At 42.2% G+C, this 26569-nt stretch overlaps 1 protein-coding gene across 2 annotated transcripts in view; it reads right to left on the bottom strand.

The window, feature by feature from the left end:
- The window catches only part of PTPDC1 (protein tyrosine phosphatase domain containing 1), a 102151-nt gene that overhangs the window by 39730 nt on the left and 35852 nt on the right, over window positions 1-26569 (bottom strand). For both annotated transcript variants that reach the window (XM_030919773.1, XM_010375126.1), the window contains exon 2: window positions 18449-18536. In XM_030919773.1, coding sequence (XP_030775633.1) covers window positions 18449-18530 — 82 coding nt within the window. In that variant the 5' untranslated portion in view covers window positions 18531-18536. The remainder of the gene's footprint in view (window positions 1-18448; window positions 18537-26569) is intronic.

The raw sequence follows: 26569 nt of genomic DNA, 5'->3' as shown, positions 1-26569 counted from the left end.
CACCTCTGGACACGAGAACCAAACTTAGAATAATATGTAAGGAACCAAATGAGATACGGATCATGACAAATATGAAGTCAGTCACAATAAACACAACAAAGAAACCCAGTAAAATGTACCAGTGAGTACTGAGTCTTTTCTTCCTTAATTTCTATTTTTTTTTTTTTTCTTCTTCCTTAATTTCTACAAGTGGGCAGGTTAAACACTGAAAAGTGAGATCTAGAACACCAAGAACTGGTAATTTCCTTCTATAGTCAAGATTTCAGAAAGGGCTCATTACTTCCTAAAGTCATAGAACAATAGGCTGAGAATGCAGTGGGTGCCTGGTGGGTGTGGGAGGCCCACCTATCCGCATTCTTAAGTCCACGGAGGAGTCACTTCCAGGAATTTGCTGTACAGCTGAATTTCCAGCCTCGTGCTCTCCACTTTTTGAGACAAGAGGCTCACTTTGCACAAGGGAACTGACTATTCCACTGTTAGACAGCTCAAATGTTTTCTTTCTTTCCGTCTTTAGAGATGGGGATCTCACTTTGTTGTCTAGGCTGGACTTAAACTTTTGGGCTCAGGGGCTCCTCCTGCCTCAGCCTCTTGAGTAGCTGGGACTACAGATGCCTGCCACCACGCTGGGCTTCAAATGTTCTCTAGTGCTGAGTTAAAATCCATTCTATAAATATTGGTTCTGGTTCTTCCCACTAAAAATAAAGAATAAAGCATCTCTTTGTCTTGAAAGATTTTCAAATATCCAAAGACAGAACTTTTCAAATATCCGAAGATAGAACTTATCCAAGACTTTCCCTATTTCTGTTTTTCAAACATTCCCAGGTATATGTAATTGTTTCCGGATCTTTCACCATAATATCCCTTCTTCTGCGGGCCCTTCTTCTCTCCCCTTCATAGCTAAACCTCCAAACCAAGGTGACTACACCTGCCATCTCCACGTGTCACAGGTTTCATCCTCAGCCTCCTCAGCTCTGGCCTCCGCCTCCACTCTCAAATCTAACCGCTCTTGCTATGGTCTCTGATCATCTATCTCAAGGTAGACTCTTTAGAGCTTCTATTTGGCTGTGCAGCAGCATACAACACAATTGAACACTTTAGTTTTAATAAAAAAAAAATTTTAAGACAGCACCTTGTTCTGTCACACAGGCTAGAGAGCAGTGACGTGATCATAGCTCACTGCAGCCTTGAATTCCTGGGCTCAAACAATCCTCCTGCCTCAGCCTCTTTGGTAGTCAGTAAGACAGGTGCCTGCCACCATGCCTGGCCCATACATTTTTTAGAATATTTTATTTTTTTACTTTGAATCAATGCCAAACTTACAGAAAAGGTACAAAAGAGCACAAATAATATTTTTCCTTGGCTGGGCATGGTGGCTCATGCCTGTAACCCCAGCACTTTGGGAGGCTGAGGAGGGCAGATCACCTGAGGTCAGGAGTTAGAGACCCACCTGGCCAACATGGTAAAACCCAGTCTCTACTAAAAATACAAAAATGAGCTAGGTGTGGTGGCGTGTGTCTGTAGTCCCAGCTACTTGGGAGGCTGAGGCAGAAGAATTGCTTGCACCCAGAAGGCAGAGGTTGCAGTGAGCTGAGATTGCACTACTGCATTCTAGTCTGGGCAACAGAGCGAGACTGTCTCAAAAAAAAAAAAAAAGAATATTTTTCCTTGAATTTTTTTACAATAACTTGCAGAAATATTGCCCCACTATGCCAAATAATTTAGTGTATATTTCCCATAAAGATATTCTTGAAAATTACCCCAAATCAGAAAATTATGGTTGAGATATTACTACCTGCCCTCTGTTGCTCAGACCTCAGCCTCACTGATTACTCCAAAAATGTTCCTTACAGTAAAAGAACATGTTGTATGTAGTTGTCCTGTTTCTTTCACCTATTTCACACTAGAACAAGTTCCTCAGTCTTTCCTCGACTTTGATGACCTTGACACTTTTGAAGAGTATAGGCCAGTTACTTTGTAGCAATCTCTCTCAATTTGGGCAAGCTGTTTCTTCGGGATTAGACTCAGACGCCCTTGCATTCACTAGTAAAGAATGATACCGGCCGGGCGCGGTGGCTCAAGCCTGTAATCCCAGCACTTTGGGAGGCCGAGACGGGCGGATCACGAGGTCAGGAGATTCGAGACCATCCTGGCTAACACAGGTGAAACCCTGTCTCTACTAAAAAATACAAAAAACTAGCCGGGCGAGGTGGCGGGCGTCTGTGGTCCCAGCTACTCGGGAGGCTGAGGCAGGAGAATGGCGTCAACCCGGGAGGTGGAGCTTGCAGTGAGCTGAGATCCGGCCACTGCACTCCAGCCTGGGTGACAGAGCGAGACTCCGTTTCAAAAAAAAAAAAAAAAAGAATGATACCTAGAAACCGATGTCTGTGTGTTAGGTATGCTCATTGCCATTAGAGTGTTACTGCTGCCAGCCCTCTCAGTGGACAGAGCTAAAGCATATGGATATTATGCATAAGCACACACATTACCACACTTTACATCTCTATTTACTTCCGTATGTAGGCATATATACATATGGAAAAACCAAGAGTTTACCCTGATACTACCAGTTCCAAGCTAACACCACGGAGTTCCTCTAATTTCCACCCTTTCCACAACTGTACCTATAATTATAACTCTGTGAGAAGCCTGGGTACCATAATCTTTAATATATTTACCTAAGTGACCAAGCCCCCTACATGTAACCAGTCTCCCATCACTGCCTCTGCTCCCTCCTCCATGTGGATGCCTCTCTTGTCGCATCTGGACTTTTACACATATGCCAAGCTGCTGTTGCCACCCACCTGGGTAGATGCTCTCCTCATCCTGCCTATGTTCCAATATTCCATGTAGGGTCACCCTGCCACACGGAGCCCTCCCAACCTGACCCATGTTCTGATGCCCGGGAACGTTCTAACGCCCCGGGCCCGGTCACCCTCCCACACAGGTGTTATCTGGCTCAGGCTTCATCACTGCTGGTCTGCCCTCCCATATGGATTTCCTCCTCACCCTGGTTGGCTTCTCCCAAGTGCCCCTGCTCCACCCCATCTGTAGGTCAAAGATTCCACACTTAGGCAAGCCAAGAAGACCAGAAGCTATTATTCCTGCTCACCTTGCAAAGCAGGGGGATCACTCAGAGAAGTGGGCTGTTGTCCCTGCCTCAAGCTCCAGGGACATGGCTAGTAGACTTCATCCAGAAGGAGAAGCAGGGCTTAAAAACAGAGAATTCTGAAGCTTTCCCCCTACAAAACTATCTTTACCTGAAACACAGCATGGGGAAGCTCAATCCTAGGATGCTTTCAAAAACAATGGAGGCTTTGGTTAAGCAGTTATTAACGAGTACCCTCATAGCTTCATGAGAGCAATAAGCTGAACTGTAGTCACACAAGCTTGCCAGAGAGAACCAAGGAAAGAGACAACTAAGCCCTCTCATGGAGTATAAGCAAACCTCAAGACTGACCTCAAAAACGGCCACCACCCAAACTTAATTAAATCAGATGGTAGGGCAACAGACGACCCAGGGCTTTGTCAAAAACAACAGAGTGATCAGCAGGTAATTAGTGGAACCCAACAGCTGGTGTGCTAACAACTGAGAGAGACAACATAACAGAGAGATGCGTGGAAGAGAGAAAGAGTGCCCCGCTAAAAAAAAACATTGTCTTCTCAGGGTGACTGTGTTTGCCTGGCCAAGGCCATGCCCTCTTAGGAGTCACATCAGAGGCTTCAAACTATGAAGAAAAAAAGACTAGTCCATCACTAAGATAGTCTAGCCAAGTCTCTGACCAAATAGACAAGCAAATAACAACAAAAACAAGCCTGGGGAGGGAAGAGTATCTAGAGGTGCTAAAAAATATTACCTAAAATGTCCAGTTTTCAACAAAAAGTATGAGACATGGAAAAGAAAGAAAAAAGTATGACCCATACACAGAGAAAAGCACAGTCAATAGACACCCTCCGGCGGAGGGGCCAGGCATCGGGTATACCAAAGCCTTCAAAGCAGCTGTTACAAATATGCTTAAAGTCCTAAAGGAACCCATGTTTAAAGAAGTAAAAGAAGCTATGATGACACTGTTTCATCAGACAGAAAACACCAATAAAGAGATGGGAATTATAAAAAGGAAGCAAATGGAAATTCAGAAGTTAAAAAGTACAAAAACAATGAAAAATTCACTCGAGGAGCTCAACAGAAGATTTGAAGTGGCAGAAGGAAGAATTAGAGAACCTGAAGATAGACTGATAGAGATTATGCACTCTGAAAAACACAGAAAATAAAAAATGGACAGAGCCTCACAGAAATGTGGAATACCACGAAGTGAACCAACACACACCTCATAAGTGAACAGAAAGAGAGTTTAGAGAGGAGTGGAAAAAACTTTTAGAAATAATGGCTCAAAGCTTCCCAAATCTGATGAAAAACATCAATCCACACATCCAAGAAGTTCAACAAACTCTAAGTAGGATATACACAAATAGATCCATGTTAAAACACATCACAGTAAAAATGCTCAAATAGAAAAATGATTCCTCGTGTACAAAGAAACCTCAAAAAGATTAATACGTTACTTCTCATCAGAAACATGGAGACCAGAAAGTAGAGGAATGACATATTCAAAGTGCTAAATATTAAACTGTCAATAAAGAATCTTACACGCAGCAAGATTATCTGTCAAAAATGAAGGGGAAATAAAGGAATTCCCAGGTAAACAAAAAGCAGAGAATTTGTTGCTACCAGACTCAGCTTATAAGAAATATAAAGGAGGTTCTTCAGATTAAAAGCAAGTTATCCAAGACTAATGTGAATCCATGTGAAAGAAAGGACACCGGCAAATTACAACAGACAGTATGTATTTAAATGAAATGTCCCAAGGAGGCAAATTGACAGGGACAGAAAGTAGATATAGTGTTTGCCAGGGGGACTAGGGTGAAAGTGGAATGGGAACTGACTGTTGGGATATTGTGAAATACATGTTTGGTCTTGGTCCCTGTTTCTTGGCATACAATTCCTGAAATCCTTGGAATCTCCAAGGTGATATCTTTTTATATGTTAATAAGTTGACTAGTAGCTGTCAGTCCCTACGCAGCTTCAGGATGGGGGCTGGCCATTGGAAAGACCAAGGTAGGATTACGGTGTTGGGACTTTCAGCACCAAATCCAGCTTCTGGGGAGGGGAGAGGGTTGAAGGTGAACTTGATCAACAATGGCCAGTGGTTTAGTCAATCATGCCATGTGATGAAGCCTTAATAAAAGCTCAGAAGGTCAGGGTTCAAAGAGCTGAAAACATGGAGGTTGCCGGAGGGTGGCACACTTGGGGTCAGCATGGATGCTCTGTGCCTCTTCCACCATACCTCACCCTTATGTATCTCTTCATCTCCATCCTTGGTAACAGCCTTTATAATAAATTGGTAAATGTGTTTCCTAGAGTACTGTGAGCCACTATAGCAAATTAATGAAATCCAAAGAGAGGGGTGTGGGAACCCCAGTTTATAGCCAGTCAGTCAGAAGCACAGGTTAAACAAACTGGGGCTTGTGACAGGCATCAGAAGTAGGAGGCAATCTTATAAGACTGAGCCCTCAACCTGTGGGATCTGACGCTATCTCTAGGTAGATAATGTCGGAATTACATTGGAGGACACCCATCTGGAGTCCCCTGCATAATTTATTGCTTGTTTGGTGTGTGGAAAAAATCCCACACATCTGGTGTCAGAAACATGTTATGAGAGTATAGCAGGAGAAACTGAGTTTGCTTATTCCTCTATATTCAGAAGTGCTAATTGGTAGAACATTTCTTTTTGGTCTGATGAAAATATTCTGGATTTAAATAGTGTTGATGACTGCACAGCCTTAAGTATGTACTAAAAACCAATGACTACTTTAAAAGGGTCAATTTTATGGTATGTGACTTATATCTCAATAATTTAAAAAGGGCAAATACTTTGAGTGGGCATTTCTCCAAAAAAGATGTAAAAAGTTTCAATAAATACTTGAAAAGATGCTCAACATCACTAGTCATTAGGGAAATGCATATTAAAATTACAATGAAATACCACTTCATACCTACTAGGATGGCTACAATCAAATGTCTGATAATAACAAGTATCAATGAGGATGTAAAAAAAAAATGAGAGCCCTTATCTACTGCTGGTGGGTATATAAAATGAAGCAAACACTTTGGAAAATGATCTGGCAGTTCCTCAAATGATTAAAAGGAGTTACCAAATGACCCAGTTCTTTCCTCCTAGGTAAATACCCAAGAAAAATGAAAATATATATCCACATAAAAACTCAGGTTTTATTATTACTCATAATAGCCAAAAAGTGAAAAGAGTCCAAATGCTCACCAGGAGAATGGATAAATGGAATGTGGTGTATCTACACAATGAACAATTATTCAGCCATAAAAAGGAAGCAGCACTGACACATGCTACAACATGGATGAACCTTGAAAACATTATGCTAAGTGAAAAAAGCCAGTCACAAAAGACCACATATTTATATGGTTCCATTTATACGAAATGGCCAGAAAAAATGAAATCTATAGAGACAGAAAGTAGTCTGATGGCTCCTGGGGTTAGGGAGGAGGGAAAGAACAAATGGCAGGCGGTGCTTGCTAAAGAGTACAAAGTGGCCGGGTGTAGTGGCTCACGCCTATAATCCCAGCACTTTGGGAGGCTGAGGCAGGTGGATCACCTGAGATCGGGAGTTCAAGACCAGCCAACCTGATCAACATGGTGAAACCCTGTCTCTACTAAAAATACAAAATTAGCTGGGTGCGGTAGCATGAGCCTGTAATCCCAGCTACTTGAGAGCCTGAGGCAGAAGAACTGCTTGAACCTGGGAGGCGGAGGTTGCAGTGAGCCAAGATTGTGCCACTGCACTGCAGCCTGGGCAACAAGAGTGAAATTCCATCCAAAAAACACACACACACACACAAAAAAAAACACAAAACAAAACAAAACAAAAAAGCACAAGGTTTCTTTTTGGGATGATATCCAAAGATGATATTCTAAAACTGACTGTGGTGCTGGCTCTTTGAATGTTCAAAAAACACTGGATTGGTACTTTAAATGGGTGAATTATTGATAATGACACCTCAAAGAAGTTAAACGAAATTCTCCCTTTCTCCCTCCTTCCTGCTCTCCTTTCCTCAATAAAGCAAAAAGCTACTAGGCAGACTTCTGGTTCTGTCCAGGTAGAGTTGCTCCATTCCTCATCCTTACGACTTAGAAACTCTGGACACAATAGAACAGATAAACATAGGAAGACTCTGAGAGGGAGAGACTGTCTAAGGACCTCAGGACTTGAGGAACAATATGGCTGTGAGCTACCTGGGATTCTTTATTGCCTCCCATATATCCCCAACAGGGTGCTGCAGAAGCCTTCAACTCAGAACAAGCTATAAGAAAAGCCTGTCCCCCTTTGCCAAAGGTCTGTGGAAAATGTGACCTAACAACTGAATATATTTTTGGCAATACCCATGCTACTCCAGTTAAAAATGCCATATCGTCTTCCAAGCCCCAGTTTCAGAGAGGATGGAGAGGGAGCTGATCATCCATCGAACACTCCTGCTCTGCAGAAGTGGAATCAATCTACTTCTCCCATCAGGTGGTGTCAGAGGGATAAACATGGATCTCATCTTCTACTGTGTCTAGAAGGACCATGTGGTGCTCTGCTTCCCCCACTGGGTGGTTTTGGGGCTGATTAGGGAGCTAATTTTCCATACCCCAACTGGAAAAAGCAGGCGGCACTCTGATTCCCCTTCTGGGTGGCGGTGGTGACCTGAGGAGAAAGATGATTTCCCCCTATCAAGTAGAAATGGGCAGTGCTTCAGTTCCCCTGACAGGCTGGTGTCATTGGGGTCTATCTGTGAGCCACGCCTCACACAGCAGCAACCAGTCTTAACAGGGTGGTTTGAAGTGGGATTAGTCAACACCAGGCTCACCACCTGCCTCTACGTCAGTGGGACCCAGTGGGGACTTGAACCTTTGTTCTCATCCATCATCAAGGATACTGAACAAAGCTGTGCAAGTGGGGGCCTGTAAACCCTCTACTTTCCCCCAAACTTTAATCTTAGCGAGGCCCAGTGGGGAGACAAACCTCCACATTCAATTTGTGTCAACAAGACTGAACAGTGTAGTGGGAGGAAAGGCTAGTTGGTATTCATGTACCTGCCGCCGCTGCCCCAAGCAACAGGGGAGCTTCAAGGGGCGTGGAGCCTTCTCACTCATTTGCCATCAATGAAGCAGAATGATGGGGTGTGAAGCAGGATAGTCAACATTCCCATTTCCCAATCCCCTGGTGTCAGTGGGGTCCAGTGGGGAGCTGAACCCCCAACTCCACCTGGTATGAGGAGGAAAGAGGTGGTGGGAGGTGGGAGGGTTGGCATTACACTTCCCACTTTGTCCTCAGGGGACCACAGGGCCCAGCCAGGAATGAGCTTCAGTCACACCTCGCAGAAACAAAGCAGTGTGAGTTGCTTCTACTTCTTCCTAGGTGGCAGTGGGGTCCAGATTTGTTTTTTTTTTTTTTTTTTGAGACGGAGTCTCGCTCTGTCGCCCAGGCTGGAGTGCAGTGGCCGGATCTCAGCTCACTGCAAGCTCCGCCTCCCGGGTTGACAGCATTCTCCTGCCTCAGCCTCCCGAGTAGCTGGGACCACAGACGCCCGCCACCTCGCCCGGCTAGTTTTTTGTATTTTTTAGTAGAGACGGGGTTTCACCGTATTAGCCAGGATGGTCTCGATCTCCTGACCTCGTGATCCGCCCGCCTCGGCCTCCCAAAGTGCTGGGATTACAGGCTTGAGCCACCGCGCCCGGCCCAGATTTGTTTTTTCTCATGTTGCTGATCTTATCCCCCCGACTCAAAGGCAAAATGACAGTGCAAGGCAATGCCCCGCTTTCACTACAAAGATGTCAAAGAGAACTGGTGAGAGAGGTGAAATCCACCTTGTCATCTGGACTGAGGCAGTGTTTCTAATCACCCAACTTTTGTTGGGGTGGTGTCAGTAAGGCTGAACAGGGAGCTGGGCATATACACTCACCTGGCTCCTGGGCAATGCTTCAACAGGAAGACTGCCTGACAAGCAAGAAAAAAAAGGACCTAAAATGTACAGAATACAGCTGAAAATCACTTGTCATACCGATAATTAGGAAAATCACAACTTGAATCAGAAGAAACAACAGACATTAAAATGGAGATAAATGATATGCTGAAAATTTCCAATAAGGACTTTAATTATAATGTGTCTTGGCACTGATTCCTAGAATAACTGGAATCATACAGAGAATGTTCTCTGCCCACAATGAAATCAAACTAGAAATCGATAACACAAAGAAAACAGGAAAAACTCCAAAGACTTGGAAATTAAACGTCAAACTTATAAATAAATCATAAGTCAAACAGGAAGTCTCGAAGGAAATTACAAAACACACAGAACTGAATCAAAATGAAAATATATCAAAATATATATAAGACGCTGGTAAAGCAGAGATTTGTAAGAAATTTCTATCACTTAATGCTTATGTTAGAGGAGAGGAAAGGTCTCAAATCAGTAATCCAGATTTCAACCTAAGTAAACTAGAAAAATGAGAGCAAAACACACACAAAACAAGCATTGGACAGATAAAAATAAGAACATAAATCAGTAAGATTAAAAACAGGAAAACAACAGTGAAAAACAGTGATATAACAAGCTGGCTCTGTGAAAAAAAAAATGATAAACCTCTAGCAAGACTGACAAAAATTTTAAAAAGACACAAATCACCCACTTCAGGAATGAAACAGGAGCTATCACTGCAGATCTGGCATTCATTAAAGGATAACAAGGAACTAATACAAACAAATTAGAAATCATTGATATAAATTTGACAACTTAGAAGAAATGGATCAACTCCTTGAACACTGCCAACTACCAAGACTCAACCAAGATGAATGAGACAACCTGAACAGTTCTATAAAAATTAAATAAATTGAATTAATAAACAAAAAGTTCCCCAAAAGAAATCTCCTGGCTTAAACGACCTCACTGGAGAATGCTACCAAACATTTAGAGAAGAAGGGGCACTATTTTTCCACAATGCCTTCCAGAAAATAGAAGAGGAAGGAACATTTCTCACCTCCTTTTATGAGGCTAACATTACCCTGATACCAAAAGCAGATAAAGAGTACAAAAAGAGAAAACTATACTCCAACATCAATCCTGAACTTAGGAAAAAAATCCTCAACAAAATATGAGCAAATAAAATCCAGCAATGCATAAAAAGAATTACACACCACTACCAAATGAAATTTATTACAGGTAGGCTGGTTTAACATTAAAAAATCAATCAATATAATCCACCACACCAACAGACTAAAGAAGAAAAATCATATGATCATATCAATTAACACAGAAAAAGCATTAGACAAAAAAAATTCAACACCGACTCATGATAAAAACTCTCAGCAAGTTAAGAATGGAGGGGAACTAATTCAACTTGTTATGGAAAACTTACTGCTAACATCATACTGAAAAGTAAAAGACTGAATGCCTTCGCCCTACGATCAGGAAGAAGGCAAAGATTCTGCTTTTGTGACTTCTGCTTGGTAGAAGCTTTAGGCTACTATGATAAGGCAAGAAAAAAAATAATAACAGCATATGAATTGGAAAAGAGGAAACAGAACTGTCCTTATTTGTAGACATGATTATTTATGTAAGAAAATCCCAAGGAATCACCAAAAACTTCCCAGAATGGAAAGTGAGTTCAGCAAAGTAGTAAGGCATAAAATCAACACACCAAAATCAATTGCATTTCTATACACAAACAAAAAACATGTGGAAACTGTATTTAAAAACACAATACCTAGGCCAGGTGTGGTGGCTCATGATTTTAATCCCAGCACTTTGGAAGGCCAAGGCAGGCGGATCACCTGAAGTCAGGAGTTTGAGAACAGCCTGGGCAACATGACAAAACCATGTCTCTGCTAAAAATACAAAAATTAGCTGGGCGTGGTGGCAGGTGCCTCTAATCCCAGCTACTCAGGAGGCTGAGGCAGGAGAATTGCTTGAACCTGGGAGGCAGAGGTTACAGTGAGCTGAGTTCATGCCACTGCACTCCCATCCTAGGCAACAGAGTGAGACTCATCTCAAAACAAACAAACAAAAAAACAAACAAACAAACCACAATACCAGTTAAAATCACCCCAAAGAAAATGAAATACTTAAGTATAAACTTAAAACATGTATGAATCTGGCCGGGCACGGTGGCTCATGCCTGTAATCCCAGCACTTTGGGAGGCCGAGGTGGGTGGATCATGCTGTCAGGAGATCGAGACCGTCCTGGCTAACATGAAGAAACCCCATCTCTACTAAATAATACAAAAAATTAGCCAGGTGTAGTGGCGGGTGCCTGTAGTCCCAGCTACTTGGGAGGCTGAGGCAGGAGAATGGCGTGAACCCGAGAGACAGAGTTTGCAGTGAGCCGAGATTGTGCCTCTGCACTCCAGCCTGGGTGACAGAGCAAGACTCTGTCTCAAAATAAATAAATAAATAAATAAATAAATAAATAAATAAATATATAAATCTATATGCTGAAAATTATAAAATTCTGATGAAAGAAATCAAAGATATAAAAAACAGAGAAACATATTGTGATTATAAATTAGAAGGTGCAACAAAGATGGCAATCTCCTCAAATTAATTTACAAATTTAATTCTTATCAAAATCCCAGTAATATTTTTTGTTGACATAAATAAGCTTATTTAAAGTCACAGGTCCTAAGATGATCTTGAAAAAGAGGGTTTGGCCGGGCGCGGTGGCTCAAGCCTGTAATCCCAGCTCTTTGGGAGGCCGAGAAGGGCGGATCACGAGGTCAGGAGATCCAGACCATCCTGGCTAACACGGTGAAACCCCGTCTCTACTAAAAATACAAAAAACTAGCCAGGCGACCTGGCGGGCGCCTGTAGTCCCAGCTACTCGGGAGGCCGAGGCAGGAGAATGGCGTAAACCCGGGAGGCGGAGCTTGCAGTGAGCTGAGATCTGGCCACTGCACTCCAGTCCGGGCGACAGAGCGAGACTCCGCCTCAAAAAAAAAAAAAAGAGAAAGAGGGTAAGTGGGAAGAACCACTCTATCCAATACGAAGGCCTATTACATAACTACAGTATTCATGACAGGGTAGTATTGGTGGATGGACAGATATATAAGATCAGTGAAACCCAACAATGAATCTACAAACACATTCACATAGCTTCAGGGCACTAGGATAGATGAAAAGTTCTGCAGACTTGACAGCAAAAGTGTAATCCATAAAAGAATAATTGGACCTCATGAAAATTAAAAACTTTTTCTCAGAGAAAGATCATATGAAGAGACAGAAAGGTAAGTTAACAGAGTGGGAGAATGTATCTGTAAACCACATATCGAAGCAAGATCTAATATCTAGAGTATATAAAGAACTCTTAAAACTCAAGAGTAAAAAAAAAAATTAGTGGATAAAAGACACGCACGGATATGTAAAAAGAGTATATACAGATGGCAGATAAGCACATGAAAAGAGGTTATCATTATTAGCCATTAACGAAATGCAAATTAAAACCACAAAAGACACCACTATATAGCTCTAATGGCTACAATAAATACTGATAAAACCTAATGCTGGTGAGGATGTAGAGAAACTTGATCACTCATACATTGCTGGTAGGGATGTAAAATGGTACAACTACTCTGGAAAACAGTTTGGCAGTTTCATATAAAGTCAAACATGCAACTATTATATGACCTAGAAAGTAAATTCTTGGGTATTTATCCCAAAGTAATAAAAAATCCATCTACACACAAAAATCTGTATACGAATGTTTACAGCAGCTTTATTAATAATAGCCCCAAACTAGAAAGAATCCAGATACCCTTCAGTGAATGAACTGATAAACACACTGTGGTACATCCATACCACGGAATACTACTCAACAATAAAAAGGAATCAACTTTGGTACACACAACAACCTGGATGAAACTCCAAGGAATTAGGCTGACTGAAAAACGTCACTCCTAAAAGGTTACATACTGTGTGATTTTATACACTTAACGTTCTTGCAAAGACAAAATTATAGAACTGGGGTACAGATAGTGGTTGCCACAGGCCTGAGTTTTGAATGTAGATGGCTTTGACTATAAAGGAAATAGGAAGGATCCTGTGTTGATGGAACTGTTCTGTATTTTTACCATAACAATGTCAATATCCTGGCTGTGATACTATTATTACACAATAGTTTTTCAAGCTGCTACTATTGGTGGAAATTGGATAAAGGGTAAATACGATCCCTCTGTATTATTTCTTATATTTGCATGTGAATGTACAATTATCTCAATATTTTAATTAAAATGTATATATAATCAAGGAGAAAGAGCCATACATAAAGCCTAAGCAAGGGTCATCTAGCAGAGGTCAGGGCAACACAAGGAAGGCAACTAGTAAGGTGCATGGCATATGCTGTGGGGCCTGGCAGGGTATGAGCCCTGTATGGAAAATACAGCTGAGTTGGGTGATGGCCTGGCAGGGTTGAGAGACTGGTTAGGAAAAGGAGGACCAAGTAAACAAGCAAACATACTGGGGATAATAAGAGCCAGGTTTCTCATTCTTAAATAATTATAAATGGGAACAGCTATAAAGATAGTGTAATATTGGATTAGAATTGAAAGTATTGGCCGGGAATGGTGGCTCAGGCCTATAATCCCAGCACTTTGGGAGGTCGAAGTAGGCAGATCACTTGAGGTCAGGAGTTCAAGACCAGCCTGGCCAACATGGTGAAACCCTGTCTCTACTAAAAAAATTAGTAGGGCACAGTGGCGGGTGCCTGTAATCCCAGCTACTTGGGAGGCTGAGGCAGAAGAATTGCTTAAACACAGGAGGTGGAGGTTGCAGTGAGCAGAGATCGTGCCACTGACTCCAGCCTGGGTGACAGCAAGACTCCATCTTAAAAAAAAAAAAAAAAAAAAGAATTGGAAGTACCAAAGTGAACTTGTGGTTTTCAATATATATAGACAGAAACAGAAATATACAGTTGACTCTTGAATACAAGTTTTAACTGAGCTGGTCCACTTATATGCAGATGTTTATCAACCAAAAGGGACTGAAAATACGGTATATGCAAGATGCAACACCCTTTAGCATGGGTGGGTACCACAGAGGAGACTGTGAGACTTGAGTATGCATGGATTTGGTATACCGGGGGTGGGAGGGTCCTGGAACCAATCCCCTGTGTACAAGGAGGGATGAATGTACCTGTAAAAATGGACAGATACTTATGTATGTGTATGAACACGTATTTCCTAGCTCTGTCCCCTAAAAGGGGTTGGGAATCATGATATTCCAGTAGTAGTGAGCATACCAGATCTTGGTTTCTAAGTACCATTCCCTACTAAAAAGAACCAAGGTTCCTTGAAGAAATGGCTGATTGCTGGGCCAGGGCAAGAAAAGAATAAGATGAGCTGGAAGATCTTGCTGTGCCAGAGAGTGAGGAATACAGGAATGGTGGGGACACGTAAAATGGACATTGTAAACAGCTTGAAGGGGTTCTTACTGTCCAAATATGGAGAAACTGGAGCATCCAAATAAATCATAGTAAAGGATCACAATCCACTGAGCAAAACAGGAATCCATGCTAAATAAATAAACAATTGAACAAGTAAGAATAGGAAATTCTTCCTTACACTAGAATGCCAACTAATAAAGACAGAAGGAATAATGAAATTAGAAAATCTCCCGTTATTGGAACGTTGGGCAGGGGAAGAAAATCTCCAGTTACTATCACAGTGATAATTCAGGCAAGAAAGAGTAATAGATGCTAAAGCTGTTAGGTAAACGTTGGATGTGGAACAGGATATTTACGTAGTCTGAAAGCATCTCTCCTTAAAATATTAATTATGAGGGGAGAAAGAATAACTTATAATGGATAAACTTTGGCAGACACCGCTTTACTGATGTGATCAAACTAAACATTACCAGTGATGGGGCAAAACGACATCTTGTGCTATCTGTGATCCTTCTACCAAAAATGCATAATATCAGTCTTATCATGAGGAAACAGCAGACGAACCCAAATTGAGGAACATGTTACAAAAAAAAAAATTTGTAATCTTAAAAAATGTTAAGGTCATAAAGGTCAAGAAAGGAGTGACTAAGGCCTTAGAAAGGGATTTAAAAACATTACCAGAATCATTTTCCTATTAAAGGATATTATTGGGACTGCTGACAAAACTTGAATGGGGGTCTCTGGGTGAATAGAATGTAGGAGTTTTTTTGTGTGCTTTTCTTGTACGATTACTGTAAGTTTGAAATTATTTCAAAATAAAAAAATTAACATCACAAAAAGCAAGACAATCATACAGCCTGGGCATCCTGAGGCAGGAATATAGCACTGCCCATGAAACAGTCTTGCCAATTAAAAAAAAATCTGACTAGACTCTACATCCATCTACCAATTTATAGAAAATACCATGTCAATATAATCAGCAAAATACAGATTGTGGCAAACTGCACAAGGCAAAAAACCTGTTTTCTTCAACAAATAAACTGTAAGGAAAAAGAGACAGAGGGAAAAGCCCAAGTTTAAAAGAGATTGAAGGCTGGGCATGGTAGGTCATGCCTGTAATCCTAACACTTTCAGAGGCTATGGTGGGTGGATCACTTGAGGCCAGGAGTTTGAGACCAGCCTGGCCAACATGGCTAAACCCTGTCTCTACTAAGAAAACAAAAATTAGCCAGGTCTGGTGGCGCATGCCTGTAATCCCAGCTACTTGGGAGGCTGAAACATGAGAATCGCTTGAACTCAGGAGGCAGAGATTACAGGGAGCCAAGATCATGCCACTGCACTCCAGCCCAGGAGAGAAAAAAGCAAAGAGATTGAAGCTAAATAGCAACCAATTACAATGTATTGACTTTTTTTGAAACCCAATTCAAACAAATTATACACACACATGATATATATAAATATATCTATGGTATATCTATAAGACAATTAGAAAATTGAACACTGTTTAGATATTTGATGATATCAAGCAAATACTGTTGATTATTTGAGGTATGGTAGTACTGATGTGGCTTATTGTTGTTATTATTATTATTATTTTTGAGATGGAGTCTCACTCTGTCACCAAGGCTGGAGTGCAGGGGTACTACATGATCTCGGCTCCTTGCAACCTCCACCTCCTGGGTTCAAGCAATTCTCCCGCCTCAGCCTCTCGAGTAGCTGGGATTGATGGCACACGCCACCACATTCGGCTAATTTTTTTGTATTTTTAGTAGAGATGGGGTTTCACCATATTTGCCAGGCTGGTCTCGAACTCCCGACCTTATGATTCACCCAACTCAGCCTCCCAAAGTGCTGAGATTACAGGAGTGAGCTACAGGGCCAGGCCAATGATGTGGTTATTTAACAAATAAAATGATGCGATGCCTCAGTTTGCTTCAAAGTAATACAGATGCAGGGAACTGAGAGAGAAGTGAGTGGCTGAGATTGTTAAAACTGGGTTATGGTACATATTTGAGGGATGATGCATACATGGGGGATGATACAAATATGGGTATCTTTATTTTATTCTGTATACTTTGGTGTTTGAAATTTTCCATGATAAAAGTTTTTTTTTTTTTTTTTTTTTTTTTTTTTTTTTTAATGGCCGGGCATGGTGGCTCACTCCTGTAATCTCTTTGGGAGGCTGAGGCAGGCGGGTCATTTGAGGTCAGGAGTTCGAGACCAGCCTGGCCAACATGTGAAACCCCATCTCTACTAAAAATACAAAAATCAGCTGGGTGTGGTGGCACACACCTGCAGTCCCAGGTACCTGGGAGGCTGACAGGAGAATCTCTTGAACCTGAGAGGCGGAGGCTGCAGTGAGCCAAGATCGTGTCACTGCCCTCCAGCCTAGGCAACAGAGTGAGACTCCACCTCAAAAAGACCAAAAAAAAAAAAAAAATTTTTTTTTTTTTAAGTAGTAGAATCAAGATTTAACTCTAGGTCTGTCTCACTCCACAGCTACTTCTTGATAAGTTTTCTATTTTCCTTTAAAAATAAATACTTTATTTATGTATCCCCCAATTACATTTTCCCATGATTCATTATATAACATTTAAAAAAATACTTCCTATCCACAAACATAATAAAGTATAACTATCTTTATAGATGAGATATGCTTTACTAAAATTAGCTATAAAGCAAATGTTATTTGTCTAGATTTTTTCCTAACTAAAAATTAGCTGCATTTATACTAAGAGGAAAATTTTAATTAAAAAGATGTTTTTTGGAAAGGTAAAAGTCAGCATACCTAGTGGATCGCAATAGAGGTGGTGCGACCTTCCTGGGGTGTTTGGAAACATGCTGGGTTTTTTCATTGTCACTGGAACCTGGGGATGCTACTGGATTTAGTGGGAGGGTCAGAGATGCTTGCTCAGAGTTCTCCAGTACAACAAAGAGTTGTCTCACCCCCAAAGACAACAGAATTGCCATTGAGAAACACCAACTAAGAGGTAACATTTACAACAGAAGAAAGAAAAGGGAAAAATGTTCGTCTGACTCAGACTTGTTGGATGAAGAGTTACTCAGGGGGAAGGAAACATTATTCTAGAAGGGAAGTAGCCAGTAGACATCATTCTTGGATTTGTTTTAGACAGTACTTCTTTCTGAGACCAGGGAAACTAACACATTAAGTCTGGCACCTAGAAGCTGTCCACAAATGGTAGTTACCAGTAGTATCAGTGCCTCTAGGGCCAAACACAGCAAAGACGATGAAGGAGGATCTACAAGGATATGGAGTTTGGAAAAAGATGAGAAATGGGAAACAATGATTTTCTTGATGAGAGAAAACGCCCCCTGGTGGAGTGGTCAGATTCCAACAAGAACACAACAGAACTGACTTGTTCTAGCAAGTGTTGAACTCAATACCTTTAGTTAGACCCTTACTCTTTTACTCTTCTTCCTATCATCAAATCTATACTTAGGGGAGAAATCCTTCAAAGTTCTCTATACAGTAGGACTAAAGTGAATGTCGGCAAAGCCCCAAGGGGGCAGTTAGAAAATACTGCAAGTGGTACTGCCAAGAGAAATTACTCAACATCTCTCTTGGTTAACTGCCGGTGGTGGCAGCAAGACCAGCAATATCAAAGCAGAAGCAGGAAGGCTCCCAGCTCAGGGCTTGTGATGGTCAAGAAGAGTAAAGGGCAAATGTGGTAGTAAGAATTCAAGTCATGACACTTGTCCTTGCCAGGGGTATCATTAAAAAGCAAAACAGCATGAGAGAAAAAACACTGGGAGAAGTAGGGCTCTCTTCTTCATATTAGAATCCCAAGTTGCATGTATTACTTACTGCCTTATCATCTTGGCCAAGATGAAGAAGAGAGACTTTTCTTTCGTGTCCATTCATATAGCTACTTTTATTAAACGCTAGCTTGCACAGAGAGACAAAAAGTGTATTAAAGAGATATTACCTTTCATGTTTGCAACACACTTGCTGTTATTCATGAAGGTAGAGTATGGCTGTTCATTCTGAGGCAAGACTCCTGCAGCCATGGCAGTCTGTTGGAAAAAAAAAAATTATTTTTTGAAAGTTTGCCTTGGGATAGTCATTTATTAATCACCCAAAATATGGCTAGATCTTTGTTATCCAATGCTGCAGTCATTGGCCAAGTGGCGGATAGTTGAAATATGGCTAGTCAGGTTGAGATGTGCTGTAAGTGTAAAATACACACAAGATGCTGAAAATTTAACACAAAAAATACAATGTAAAATACCTCAATAATTTTTACATTAATTACACATGCTAAATTTCATGGCTAAGACATTATTGTATTGCTAAAATAATACAGTTTCCATTGAGGAAAGTTAATTAAATCTTCTTAGATGTCAAAAAAACAAAAACTATCATCTTTATTAAGTTCTTTCTATGTGCCAGACACCAATATTAAATCACTTTTTTCTAACAAGAGCTCTACAAAGTAGCTCTTATCCCCTATTTTAAAGGGGTAGAAGTCATGTCAGTAGGATTAACACACACTAAGTAGTAGGGTGGTAGTTAATCCCATCTTTCAGCTTCCATCAGTTTTTTCAACTAGTACACAGCTGCAGATGAAAGAAATTCTAATAAAGATGATCTCAACATTTTTGAGCTTCCAGATAAACAACAGTGTAATTCCACTTTGTAGTTCCTAACAGTACCTCAATGTAAATATTGATGAAAACAAAACTCAGCTGTGGAATTTTACAAATGATAAAACTATTTCCGTAAAATGCAAGCACATAACCCAGAAAAGTTTATGCAGGTGACTATGATACAAGAGAAAATAACACAATTCTAAAGTTTTTTCTAAATAATGATTTTAATAATTTTCTTTGCAAAACCATGTTTACGGTTTGAACATCTATTATTGGGGGTTCAAATATTATACTTTTTTTAGCTTATTAAATGGCTATGAATTTTATTTAAAGTCAATAAAAACTTGTCGAAATTCTTGCACCAATAAATCTACAGTGGTAATTAAATCCAGCCCTAATTAATATTTTTCTTTGGTGCACTGGATCATTCCTCTAAGAAAAAAGTCACTTCTCAAATCTCAGTGATTCTTTGAGAATTTCAAGTTCACGAAAATTTTAGTTCTAAAAGCAATCTTCATATGCTCAAGAAGTACAAAATTAAAAATCTAACGCCGGGCGCGGTGGCTCAAGCCTGTAATCCCAGCACTTTGGGAGGCTGAGACGGGCGGATCACGAGGTCAGGAGATCGAGACCATCCTGGCTAACATGGTGAAACCCCGTCTCCACTAAAAAATACAAAAAACTAGCCGGGCGAGGTGGCGGCGCCTGTAGTCCCAGCTACTCGGGAGGCTGAGGCAGGAGAATGGCGTAAACCCGGGAGGTGGAGCTTGCAGTAAGCTGAGATCCGGCCACTACACTCCAGCCTGGGCGACAGAGCCAGACTCTGTCTCAAATAAATAAATAAATAAATAAATAAATAAATAAATAAATAAATAATTAAAAAAAAAAATAAAAATCTAAAATCCTATTTGATAAAGCTGTTTCCCTTCAAAAGAAATACAGGAATTAAAATCACAGGGGTGATCTAAAGTGAAATTAAAAAGAACGCTTCCTGAAATAATAATAATGTCATACACTGGGTATCATACTAATTAATGCAAAAGTTTATAATGTGCATAATATTTCAAATAAACATTACATAAAGACATTAAGTAAACAGACTAATGGAACAAGTTGTTCCAGGAAATTCATTAGCAAAAACTTAATTTGAAAGGATATCCATTAAGATTAGACTTAGATAAAACTTTTTTTTAACCATATTTTAAAATTGGGACTATTTTCTTAAAACATTTTGATGGGAACAACAAGTATCACCATATTAGAATCATGGAATTTTGGAGCAGCTGGGACTCTAGCCCTGGCTATTCTGTATATAAGATGTTATGAACCATGTCCCAGAGAAGGTCCTGCCTTGTCCCACATGATCCAGTAGGGAAAGTCACAGAGCATGTTGGTGACAAACTTGGACCAGTCTTCACTTTTTTGTGAAGCTTTCCCTGTCCTCACTCTTTGCTCTTCAGCTGTAATGTAATGAAACATGTATACCTGACAGTATCCCCTGTAGACCATGGGGTCATGAGGAGGAGGTATGACTGGTTTACCTTTATGTATCTAGAGAATGGAAAAGCCAGAAAAACTGAAATGGACCATACTTGACTGAGTTCCTTGAATCTATTCATATGTTATTTATCTTTGTATCCTAAAGCCTATTGAAAACATGTCTAATACGGTTTGGATCTGTCCCCACCCAAATCTCATGTCGAATTGTGTTCACCAGTGTTGGAGGTAGAGTCTGTGGGAGATGACTGGGTCATGGGGGTGGATCCTTCATGAATGATTTAGCATCATCTCCTTGATGTTGTCTTGTGGTAGAGTTCTCATGAGATCTGGTGGTTTAAAAGTGTGTAGCAACCATCCCCCACCCTTCCTCCTGCTCCCACTCCCTCTTTGCCTTCCACCATGAAGCCTCCCCAAAAGCAGATGCTGCCATGCTTCCTGTACAGCCTGCAGAACCATGAGACAATCAGACCTCTTTTCTTTAGAAATTACCCAGTTTCATGTATTTCTTTATAGCAATGTGAGAATGGAATAATAAAGATACTTGAAAATATGGAGGCAGCTTTGGAACTGGCTAATGGGCAGAGGTTGGAAGAGTGGGAAGGGCTCAGAAGACTGGAAGATGAGGGAAAATTTGGAACTTCCTAGAGACTTGTTGAATGGTTGTAACTAAAATGCTGATAGTGATATGTAGAGTGAAGGCCAGGCTGAGGAGGTCTCAGATGGAAATGAGGAACTTACCAGGAACTGGAGCAAAGGTCACTTTTGTTAAACCTTGGCAAAGAGCTTGGCTGGATTGTGCCCCTGCCCTAGGTATCTGTGGAACTCTGAACTTGACAGAGAATTTAGGGTATCTAGTGGGAGCAAAATGTTCAAGAAGTCACCTGGCTGCTTCTAAAAGCCTATGCTCATATGCATGAGCAAAGATATGACCTGAAACTAGAACTTATATTTAAAAGGGAAGCAGAGCATAGAAGTTTGGAAAATTTGCAGCCTGGCCATGTGGTAGAAAAGAAAAGTCCAGGCCGGGCGCGGTGGCTCAAGCCTGTAATCCCAGCACTTTGGGAGGCCGAGGCGGGCGGATCACAAGGTCAGGAGATCGAGACCATCCTGGCTAACACAGTGAAACCCCGTCTCTACTAAAAAATACAAAAAACTAGCTGGGCGAGGTGGCGGGCGCCTGTAGTCCCAGCTACTCGGGAGGCTGAGGCAGGAGAATGGCGTGAACCCGGGAGGCGGAGCTTGCAGTGAGCTGAGATCTGGCCAGTGCACTCCAGCTTGGGTGACAGAGCGAGACTCCGTCTCAAAAAAAAAAAAAAAAAAAAAAAAAAGAAAAGAAAAGTCCATTTACAGGAGAGCAATTCAAGCAGGCTGGAGAAATTTGCACACCGAAAAGGAAGGCAAGTGCTGATATCCAAGACAATGGGAAAAATGCCTTGAAAGCATTTCAGAGAACTTCCAGGTAGCCCCTCCCAATACAGGCTCAGAGGCCTAGGAGGAAAGGATGGTTTTGTGTGCAGCCCCAGGACACTGCTCCCTGCACCCTAGCAGCTCCAGCTGTAGCTAAAATTGGCCCAAGTACAGTTCAGGATACTGCTTAAGAGGGTGCAGGCCATAAGCCTTGGTGTCTCCTATGTGGTGTTTAGCCTGCAGGTGCACAGAATGCAAGAGTTGAAGCTTGGGAACTTCCACCTGGATTTCAGAGGATATATGGAAAAACATGAATGTCCAGGCAGAAGCCTGCTGCAGGAGCAGAGCCCTCATGGAGAACCTTTATCAGGGCAGCACACAGGGGAAATGTGGGGTCGGACCCCCAATACAGAGTCCCCATTGGGGCACTGCCTAGTGCAGCTGTGAGAAGAGGGCCACTGTTCTCCAGATCCTGGAATGACAGTGTCACCAGCAGCTTGCACCCTGTGTCTGGAAAAGCCATAGGCACTCAATGCCAGCTCATGAGAGCAGCCTTAGGAGATGAACCCTGCAAAGCTACAGGAGCTGAGCTGCCCAAGGCCTTGGGAACCCACCCTGCACATCAGTGTGCCCAAGGAGTATTTTGGAGCTTTAAGGTTGAATGACTGCCCTGCTAGGTCTCAGACTTGCATGGAGCTTGTAGCCCCTTTCTTTTGGCTGATTTCTCTTTTTTGGAATGGGAGTATCTACCTAATGCCTATATCCCCATTGTATCTTAGAAGTAACTAATCTGTTTTTGATTTTACAGGCTCATAGGTGGAAGGTACTAGCCTTGTCTCTGATGAGACTTTGGACTTTTGAGTTAGTGCTGGAATGAGTAAAGGCTTTGGGGTACTGTTGGAAAGGCATAAGTGTATTTTACAATGTGAGAAGGACATGAGACTTGGAGGGGCCAGAGGTGGAACTGTATGGTTTGGATCTGTGTCCCCACTGAACTCTCATGTGGAACTGTAATCCCCAATGTTGAAGGGTAGGCCTGCTGGGAGGTGACTAGATCATGGGTGGGGGCAGAGTTCTCATGAATGGTTTAGCATGATCCCCCTTTGGTATTGTATAGTGAGTTCTCATTGGATTCAGTTGTTTAAAAGTGTGCAGCACTTCCCTCTGCCTTCCTCCTGCTTCTGTCATGTAAGAGGCCTGCTCTCACTTTGCCTTCTGCCATGAGTAAAAGTTCCCTGAGGCCTCCCCAGAAGCCAATGCTGCCATGCTTCCTGTACACCTGCAGAACCATGAGCCAAGACCTCTGGTTCTTATGCTACCATCTTTAAACCATACTACTGAATTCCTGATTTAAAGATGAGGAAACTGGCTCATTTACCCTACCTTCCATCATGCCAAACCTTCTCCTATATAATAGATCAAAATATTTGTCTTCTGATTATTTCTGTAATTTAAAATTCTGATTATCTTTGTAAATTTTAAAGGTGAATATCCTTTAACCGTCTCTTATTCTATAAATTTTAAACAGTATCTTGATTCTTTCGATGTAAATTAATTAACTTACACTACTGTCCACTTGCTTTTCCCCTCCACTTTCAAGTTCTACCAACCATACCATTTTTATATGAAGATTTTTAACTTTTAAATTTCAGTTAATCTATAATTTTCTCAAGCTTCATCTGTAGACCTATTCTAAACGTGAGACAAAATACAATTGTTATCACTATTGAAAGGTGACAACATGCTGGCGGCCCTCACTCGCTCTCAGCACCTCCTCGGCCTCAGCATCTGCTCTGGCCATGCTTGAGGAGCCCTTCAGCCCACCGCTGCACTGTGGGAGCCCCTCTCTGGGCTTGCCGAGGCCACAGTTGGCTCCCTCTGCTTGCAGGGAGGTGTAGAGGGAGAGGCGCGGGAAGGAACTGGGGCTGTGCACTGTGCTCACGGGCCAGCGTGAGTTCCAGGCGGGTGCGGGCTCCACAGGACCCATATTCAGAGTGGCCCACTGGCGCCACCAGCACGGGCAGTGAGGGGCTTAGCACCTAGGCCAGCAGCTGCAGAGGGTGCACCAGATCCCCCAGCACTGCCGGCCAGGCTGTGCTCGAATTCTCACCGGGCCTCAGCCACGGCCCTGCGGGGCAGGGCTCAGGACCTGCAGCCCACCATGCCAAAATGGACCAATCAGCTCCCTGTAAAATGAACCAATCAGCAGGATGTGGGTGGGGTCAGATAAGCAAATAAAAGCAGGCTGCCTGAGCCAGCAGTGGCAACCTGCTCGGGTCCCCTTCCACACTGTGGAAGCTTTGTTCTTTTGCTCTTCACAATAAATCTTGTTGCTGCTCACTCTTTGGGTCTGCCCTGTCTTTATGAGCTGTAACACTCACCGTGAAGGTCTGCAGCTTTACTCCTGAAGCCAGCGAGACCATGAACCCACTGGAAGGAAGAAACTCCAGACACATCTGAACATCAGAAGGAACAAACTCTGGACACACCATCTCTAAGAACTGTAACATTCATCGCAAGTGTCCGCGGCTTCATTCTTGAAGTCAGAGAGACCAAGAACCCATCAATTCTGGACACATTTTGGTGACGACGAAGGAACCACTGCCTATTGCCAACTGGTGAGACTATCACCTATCACCAAGCAGTGAGTACCATTGGACCCCTTTTGTTTGCTATTCTGTCCTATTTTTCCTTAGAATTCAGGGACTAAATACCAGGCACCTGTTGGCCAGTTAAAAGTGACTAGCATGGCCGCTGGACTAAAGACACAGGTGTCAAGCTTTCTGGGAAAGGGCTCTCTAACAACCCCCGAGTCTTTGGAGTTGGGAGCGTTGGTTTGCCTGGTATCAGCTTCCACTTTTCCTGTACCTCTGGGCTGAGCCGAAGGTTGACAGAGAGGAAAGTCATTGAGCTCTGGGGTCCCGACAACAAGTTGGTTGACCCTGTGGCCGTGAGCAGAGCTCTCAAAGGCATGTCATCCAAGCGAGACTCACCCATCTATCCTATCTATCCTGACTCTTGCCCCCGGGCCTTAATGCCTGTCAGACAAAGTTCCTCTCACCTCTCTTCTCTGAGGTTAGTCCTGCTTTTAAAAATCACTCCCTGTCTCTGGTGCTTTTCTAATTTCTCCAATAAGAATGACTTCTAGTATAAACTCCAAGACTCTGTTACCTTCTTTGGGCACCTGGGCTCACCAATCAGAAAGACATAATTTTTGCCCAAAGCCCTGTTGTAGGGGGGATTATCTGGAATTTTAGGATACCTCCTCAGACAAACAGGCCTAACAAAAGCTATTTCTGAAGCTAGGATCTGGGGAGCCTCAGAAATTGTATCCTACCTATTCATATAAGTGGGGACAAAAGGCATCACTCTTCCAACTCTGGAGATCCCTTCCCTCCCTCAGGGTATGGTCCTCCACTTCATTTTTGGGGCATAACATCTTTATAGGACAGGGGTAAAGTCCCAATACTAACAGGAGAATGCTTAGGACTCTAACAGGTTTTCGAAAATGTGTTGGTAAGGGCCACTAAATCAGATTTTTCTCGGTCCTCCTTGTGGTCTAGGAGGACAGGCAAGCGTGTGGGTTTTTGAGAATGCGTCAGTAAGGGCCACTAAATCTGACCTTCCTCGATCCTCCTTGGGGTCTGGGAGAACTAGTGTTTCTGCTGCTGCGTCAGGTGAGCGCAACTATTCCTATCAGCAGGGTCCAGGGACCGTTGTGGGTTCTTGGGCAGGCGGAGAAACAACACAAACCAAAACTGTGGGCGGTTTTGTCTTTCAGATGGGAAACACTCAGGCATCAACAGGATCACCCTTGAAATGCATCCTAAGCCATTGGGACGAATTTGACTCACAAACCCTGAAAAAAGAGGTGGCTCATTTTTTCCTGCACTATGGCTTGGCCCCAATATTCTCTCTCTGATGGGGAAAAATGGCCACCTGAGGGAAGTACAAATCACAATACTATCCTGCAGCTTGACTTTTTCTGTAAGAGGGAAGGCAAATAGAGTGAAATACCTTATGACCAAGCTTTCTTTTCATTGAGGGAGAATACACAACTATGCAAAGCTTACAATTCATATTTCACAGGAGGACCTCTCAGCTTACCCCATATCCTAGCCTCCCTATAGCTCCCCTTCCTATTAATGATACTCCTCCTCTAATCTCCTCTGCCTAGAAGGAAGTAAGCAAATAAATCTCCAAAGGACCACAAAAACCCCCAGGCTATCGGTTATGTCCCCTTCAAACTGTAGGGGGAGGGGAATTTGGCCCAACCCATGTATATGTTCCCTTCTCCCTCTCTGACTTAAAGCAGATCAAGGCAGACCTGGGAAAGTTTTCAGACGACCCTGATAGGTACATGGATATCCTACAGGGTCTAGGGCAAACCTTTGACTTTGCTTGGAGAGATGTCATGCTACTGTTACATCAAACCCTGGCCTTTAATGAAAATAATGTGGCTTTAGCTGCAGCCTGAGAGTTTGGAGATACTTGGTATCTTAGTCAAGTAAATGATAGAATGACAGCCGAAGAAAGGGACAAATTCCCTA

Source organism: Rhinopithecus roxellana, chromosome 16, assembly GCF_007565055.1.
Source record: "Rhinopithecus roxellana isolate Shanxi Qingling chromosome 16, ASM756505v1, whole genome shotgun sequence".
Taxonomy (NCBI): Eukaryota; Metazoa; Chordata; class Mammalia; order Primates; family Cercopithecidae; genus Rhinopithecus; species Rhinopithecus roxellana.
This window is presented reverse-complemented; position numbering and strand designations above follow the sequence as displayed.